Source organism: Betta splendens, unplaced genomic scaffold, assembly GCF_900634795.4.
Source record: "Betta splendens unplaced genomic scaffold, fBetSpl5.4 scaffold_29, whole genome shotgun sequence".
In the NCBI taxonomy this organism is placed as follows: Eukaryota; Metazoa; Chordata; class Actinopteri; order Anabantiformes; family Osphronemidae; genus Betta; species Betta splendens.
In genome coordinates, this window is record NW_026577848.1 from 207,256 (window position 1) to 214,464 (window position 7,209).

Genomic DNA, 7,209 nt, shown 5'->3' on the forward strand with positions numbered 1-7,209 from the left:
TAGGATGTACGTGATAGGCAGAGGAAACACGCACCAAAAGGTAGTCAGAGACCCGCAGGAGAGATTCACAGAGGAAGGGTATCCTGTGTATGTAGGCAAGGTGCCAGGATCTGAAGAGCTAGCGGACGTGACACGGCCCTTTGTGAAAGGCAGGAGAGTCAAGCTGGAATATGAAAACAGTTGTTCGGTGTATTGCCACGTGGCTAAGAAGACGTACGTGGCACTAACTCACAACCTGGATGCCAAGGGTGAGCTCTCTTCGGTTTGCGTGAAGGTCAGGGGACTGTCTGCCTTCAAAAGCATGCGCTCACCGTGTGACTCTGCAGTCACGGATGCCTTCATAGCGTGCGTCATGAGGGGAGATTGCGTCAAGTTGGAGACAGACAATGTCTTGTGCTTTTCCACCTGCGCCTGGCATCAGCTCAAAGCGGGAGATGTGATTCTGTACCCGGGACGGGAGCCTCTTGTGGATGACCTGGGCCAGTGGCTGGAGCTCCATCTAGCACACTCCTTTCTCATCCCCTACCGAGTGGAAGATGTTACAACGTTGCAGCTGGACTCTGGTTTCTGCGCGGTATCTGCGTCAATCGTACCAGCACAATGTCACCAGCCCGGATCAGCCTTTCTCAGGGTGAGAACACTGCACAAGGATGGGAAGTACTGCATGAACCACTTGTTCTCGCGCAAGCAGGCCATTCTCAGAGACCTGCTTGTGTGCAAAGCGTGCAAACTCATCGCTTCCAAGATGGGAGCCGGGTTCTTTCCTTGGAGTAGTCTCATCAAATCCTCAAAGAACAAACACTTTACTCAACAAACGCTAGAGCGCTTGAAAGCGCCCAGCTCAAGTGTCAAAACCACATATGTGGAAATTGTCAAGACGTGGCTACAGCAGATCACGGGTCTCTCTGTCAAGCCTGTGGAATGCAACGAGTTTCACAAGTGCAACCCGTGCGAAGCCGCTTTCTACAGATACCCGTTGAATCTCCGGGCCAACGCGGGCTGCATCACGGCCATGTTTGGTGGCTCGCTCTTGTGTGAAGGCGCAAAGACCAAAAATGTCTCCTCTGATGGAGAGGAATGTGCAGGAAAATCAGAAGGAGACGACGGTTCGTCCGGGCATGACAGACAGACTCCAGAGTCCGCCGTAGACTTCTGCTCTCACACGAAGCTCATCCCTCACCCGTACCAGCCTTTGAACAAATGTTTTGCCAACTCCAGGGTGTTGATCGCCCACCACGCGGACCGCACCTTGGTCAATCGTTCCGGCAAACTTTTGGCTCACTGCATCGTAGACTACTGCTTGCCACGCCACATGTACAGCTCTGCATTGAGCTCTCGGTGTCTGGATGATTGCAAAGAACACCTGGTGACGGTCGTCACCTGCGTGAGAGAGAGGTTGAAGAGGGCCAGCGCGGCTTTCAACACCATTATGAACAACTGCCCCGAGCACATGATACCAGCGTGCGGGACCAGGGAATTTGACTTGCTCAAGACAAACAGGGAGCGTGTGGCTCGTCTGCCCGGTGAGAAACTCCAGGCTTGTCTCAAGGTTATTACTGATGACATGTCCCTGCAGCCTTGCGATGTGTACAGGAATTTGAGCGTCTCACTGGGAAAGAGGCTAACCAAAGCCATTTCTGAAGGCGTCGTCTCTCACGGAGGTGGCGAGGCCTCTCTACTGGCCCACGCAGAAGCCAGCATCTGCCTTTTGGTGCCCAGTGTCATGCTGACAGATGCTGGGATTCCTTCCTCCACCGGTAGGCTTGTTATAGCGAGTAGTGTTTTGTGCGAGAGAGCGCTAGTGGACTTGGCCGGTCTTCTGTACCAGACACTGCTCATGTTGCAGATACAAACTCCAAATGCTTTCAGCTCAGCTGCCGTCATATATCCAGAGTCTGTCCTCTGCATTATGCCTTTCTCTTGCGCCGATGTGGACCTGATGCAAAGATGGATCGAAACATTCAAGGAGAAAAAATGGCTCAAGGTCACAGGGGTCAAGATGGGCAAGAGAAAAAGGTCTGACTGCCAGAGCGAGGTCAAGTATCATTGCACAGGCTGCAAAAACTTCTACAGGGATCTGTTTGCAAACAAAGTGCCGGCTAACAGGCTTGTCCAGTACGTCTACGATAAAAACAAGAGAAGAAAGATAGGACAGTGTGTCCAAGAAAGAAGGTGGCTTTCATGATCTCAGCGTGGGGCAAACATCTATTTTTTTTTTCTTCTCTCTCTCTCTCTCTCTCTCTCTCTCTCTCTCTCTCTCTCTCTCTCTCTCTCTCTCTCTCTCTCTCTCTCTCTCTCTTGCCACATCGCTACTCACAGAGCCCCGACAAAGAGTCCTCACAGAGGTTCCCATAGATAAAGTTACTTATCTTTCCTCCTTTCCATACAGCTTGGTCACGCGCTGTTTAAAGATGACTTTCAGTCAGAAAGAGTATGTCTTCTCCCACACTATGGCCAAAGTGAGTCAGGCTCATCAGCCTGCGTTATTCAAAGTCGACTTGCACAGCCTAATACCCTTTGGTGGTCAGTGTAGTCCTCTGTTTGTTGTGGAAAACATGAGCGTCACTGCGTACAAGCAAGGAACCTTGGAGAAAATACCAGTTCACTTCACCGTTCTCAGTGACAACAAGAGAAGAGTCCTCACGAATGACCCGTGCAAACTCTCCTCCAAGTGGAAAGTCGAGCTCGACTGTGGATCTTGCATGAAGATAGCGGGCACAGACACGGTGCCTTTCATGCGCACGCTGCCAGTTTACGAGGAAGAAAACAGGCAGGCTCTTCTCAATGCCTTGGCTTTCATGATGTCCAACAGCCTCTGGGCCTCTGACAGAGCTAGAGGAGCTTTGGATGTTGTGACAGAGTCGACACGAGGAGAGTTTCATTTCACGTGTGAACTGTGTTTGGATCGTGGCGTGGCCTGTGTCACAAAAGGTCCCAGCGGACATCCCTTGTTTTCATTCTGTCAGTGTGGTGATGGCTACTTGTGCATACCTTCGGCGCAGCCCTGCGCCGACGAAGACTATAAAGCCCTCAGAAAACTGATGGATCTGTTGCGATGTGCATCTGTCGACAATCTTGGCATTTTGAAACGAATCACCCAAGAGATGGCCTCGGACCGAACCTTTCAGGATCTCGACTGTGGCGTTTTTCCTCCTAGACACATGTACATGGGGAACATCTTAATCCCATACGCGCTGATGAAATACATCATCTCTCTGTACCAGACCATGAGCGAGTACGTTGACAACTTTGCAGTCATAGATGAAAAAACACCCCATGTCCAAGTCTTGATCGAGAGCCCCTCAGAGAACATAGGTGTGATTACCGGGCAAATGGCTCTGACTGTCATCTACGGAGCGGCACTCTCCACAATTTACAGCAAACTCAACCATGGCTCTCAATACCTGGAGGGATGTCAAGGACACGAACAAGTGAAAAGTCTTGCCAACATCACACAATTGACCAGCGACGTGTTGATCCGAAGGACGCCTTTGAATTTTACGTTGAATAATCATATGTCATTGAAAGACTGGTATGAGTTTTACTATGGTTGAAGTGATGTATAAAAACCAATGTTGTTACATTGAGCTAACAGTGACAGGTATATTTTGTTACTGCAAAGTATTCTTGGGTGAAAACAAATGTCTTTGAAACACATTACTATTGCTTACTAAATAAACAAACGACAGGTCCTGACTTGTTTTGAATGAAGTCTATGAACACAATCAACATTTGAGCAGCCACACTTTACTGACATGGATGTGGGTTAGGTTTGCGTTGAACTTGTTACCGAACTCCACTGTAAGCAAGAACAAATACCAATTTAACAAGCGATGAAATTTCAAGCAGCGGTGACGTGTTGCAATGACTTTTGAACATGTTGTTTTAAGCTTTGTTACATGCATTTTTGTATCGATATTATTGAATTAAGATAGTTGTGTCTGAAACATGGCCATTTGTTTTGTTTTTACTGACTAGAAAGAGTACACAAGAAATGGGAAACAGGGAAGAAGATCCATCTGGGCTCTAAGGTGTGATGATTAAGTTGAGTGAAAGAGGGGACAGACAAGACGAGAGATTGGAGCATTTACCTAAGAAACAATAAAAAGAACGGTTGTGGCCTGCACTGGTGGTAGAAAATCTGAGAGAGAGGGAGAGAGAGAGAGAGAGATACAGAGTGAAAGACCTCTCCTCCTAAAGCCCACCGTTATGGATATGAAACTGCTCACACTGATGACCCTGCTGGCCATAGCCACACACGTACCAAAAACCAAAGCCAAGCCCATCAGCCTGATGGAGCGATGCCTCTGCAATTCTACTCTGAATAAGCCTGCCCAGCGCTTTGTCAAGGAACTCAAAGAAATCAAGGTCATGTACAAGCCCAGCTGCCCCTTACAAGTCATTGGAAAGCTGAAGAACAACAGAAGAGTCTGCATCGACCCAGCAACTAAGTGGCTGCAAAAGTACTTGAAGAAAACCATTGATAACTTAAGGAATCCCAAAAGACTCAGCAGCAATGATGATGACGGTGAAGACAACAATATCAAAAAGAAAGAGTAAACTTCACCCTTGTCATTGCTATGGATCTATGCAAAAACACAGAATGTGCATGTCCATGTCTCTGGACCACCTGCAGAACCAACACATAACTTCCCAGCCAGTGCCGTCTTATCACCAACACAGATGTTGCTTCACTTCACCGCAACATGTTGCTCCAAAGGACACACATCATTATTGAAGGATGGACACAAGTTCTACTCTGGGTTAAAGGAGCAAAGAGGACAAGATCAAGCTTGCCGCATTAAGCCAAGAATGATGTGTTCAATACTTTGCATTAAGCTATGGAAATGGGTTCTTAAATAAAGCTGCATGTCTCTGAAACATAGCCGTTGTTATTGTAATTTTATGTGTGTGTGTGTGTGTGTGTGTGTGTGTGTGTGTGTGTGTGTGTGTGTGTGTGTGTGTGACGGGGAGAGAGAGAGAGAGAGAGAGAGAGAGAGAGAGAGATCAAACAACTATATAAATACACAAATCTTTGCACAAAGTGACGCATAGTACAGCTCTTAACATGACAGGACATTATTTCCTCATTTGTTATTAATGACTGCAGAAATGTAGTGAGAGGACAAGACAACAATTTAGAAATGTGGTTAAAGTGATCATGACTGGTGTGTCATCATGTGTGGAAACCAAGACGTGCAGTATTTACCACTGGACTGAAACCAAGCATTATGAACCAGTAGCAGGGTTCAGTGTTAACTGGACACGTGAGTTGCAGAGAGAGATTGTGTGCAAATGAGCAGACATTGATTATTTTGGGGGTTAGACAAACGTCATATAGTAAAATGCTTCTTCATTTTGACTCCTTCTCTGCTCACTAATGAAATAACTCAGCCAAAATGAGAGTCATGTGAATGTCCAAGCTAACAGTTATTTTAGACCATTTATTTAACCAAGCTCATATTGAAAGAAACATACTGAAGCTTTCAGGCTTCACATTGACTTTTCTAACACACACACACGCACGCATGCACGCACGCACACGCACACGCACACGCACGCACACACACACACACACACACACACACACACACAAGTTGTCAAGTCAATACTGTGAAATTATGATTATAAAAATCAGGGACTGACAGGAAGAAGAACTCACGCATAATCTCTCTCATCTTTCGCCAAATGCCTTTAAAGATATAATAAACAACTAAATAAATACACAAATCTTTGCACAAAGTGACGCATAATACAGCTCTTAACATGTTTTAGTTTTTGCTGCTCCTAATAACAGCATCAAAGTAGGAATGCTTGTGGGTAAGGTGGTCGTGAAAGAATTAAAAAAAAAACTAGAGGGAAGTGGACATTATTTCCTCATTTGTTATTATTGACTGCAGAAATGTAGTGAGAGGACAAGACAACAATTTAGAAATGTGGTTAAAGTGATCATGACTGGTGTGTCATCATGTGTGGAAAGCCAAGACGTGCAGTATATACCACTGGACTGAAACCAAGCATTATGAACCAGTAGCAGGGTTCAGTGTTAACTGGACACGTGAGTTGCAACTGCAGCTTTATAAGTGTTGTTGTGTTGTGTCAACACCTGCTTCTATTTCTTGTATCAGACAGACACAGACAGCGTTGTGCGACATGAATGAGTTAGACATAGAATGAGCGCTGCACACTGGTATTGGAGACTAAACAGACCGGTATTTTAAACAAAGTTAAAAGGAGGCAGAGAAGATCAGATTGACTAAGTGCAAGGATGAATACTCCATAATCAAAGTGACAATGGGCTTTTAATAGATTTATGCTTCTGCCATCAGCCCACAAAGTGTGTGTTTTGGTATGAAAGAAAGAAAAGTGGAAGGGGTTTGCTGTCAAGAGCTTAACACTACAAGCATAACGTGGAAATACCCTCAAAGCTAAAGCCTGAAGTTCTTCTGCCACAACTGTCCTCAATCTGGAAGCAATTTAAGAAGAAACACAGACCTTTAATGCCAGAAAATCTTGGGACAGATGGAAAAGAAAATCATAACCATTGACACTATACATCCCATATGAGAATACTAAACTGGTTTCTACAAGTCTCTAATAAAGACATGTGAATGGTTTTGCCAGTTTTGTTTTGTAGTTACTCATAAGGTCAAAATAAACTTTTACTGCCTAAAGCCTGCGCCTACCATAGACGCATGTCAACACGTCTGGTCTTAATTTATTCAGTTTTCATTTTGTTCATGTGGATCTTTACTCTGTTGAGTAAACACAGACCTTTAATGCCACAATGTCAAGAGACCATTTATTTACTCAAGAACCTCTTGACAGACATCCCAACATCCCTAAGCATCTCAGGCATCAAACAAAATAGTTAGATGATTCGCACCCTCAATACCCAGCGAGCCTACGTTCTTCAGCATCTCTCTGTACATGTGTAGGTAACGCACATTTTCAAATTGGAAGAAAGTGCCGCGTCCTTGCCAGGTCTCTAGGCACAAAGAGGCCGTGCCAGGCTTGTCAGCATGAGGAGCATTGTTGCTTCTGAGTCGCGTCCTTTAAATGCTTTGTGTAGTTGGATTCGGCATAGAAATCAGCACGCTGATCAATCACCCGCACGTCAAATTCTGCATTGTACCACATACACAGTTCTATGGCCGTGGTTGTGCAGCAAACTGATCATCTTTGAAGGCAAAGCGAGTTCTCCAGAGC

At 45.6% G+C, this 7,209-nt stretch overlaps 1 protein-coding gene across 1 annotated transcript; it reads left to right on the forward strand.

Moving 5' to 3' along the window:
• Positions 1-2,858: 2,858 nt before the first annotated feature.
• On the forward strand, positions 2,859-5,464 carry LOC114850820 (stromal cell-derived factor 1-like). The gene has a single exon (XM_055506736.1). It carries the CDS (start codon positions 4,210-4,212, stop codon positions 4,558-4,560), a length of 351 nt encoding a protein of 116 aa, XP_055362711.1. The 5' UTR covers positions 2,859-4,209; the 3' UTR covers positions 4,561-5,464.
• The last annotated feature ends 1,745 nt before the right edge of the window (positions 5,465-7,209 follow it).

Excerpts from the sequence above, each read along its gene's own strand:
- LOC114850820 (XM_055506736.1), top strand. The coding sequence starts at position 4,210 with ATGGATATGAAACTGCTCACACTGATGACCCTGCTGGCCATAGCCACA.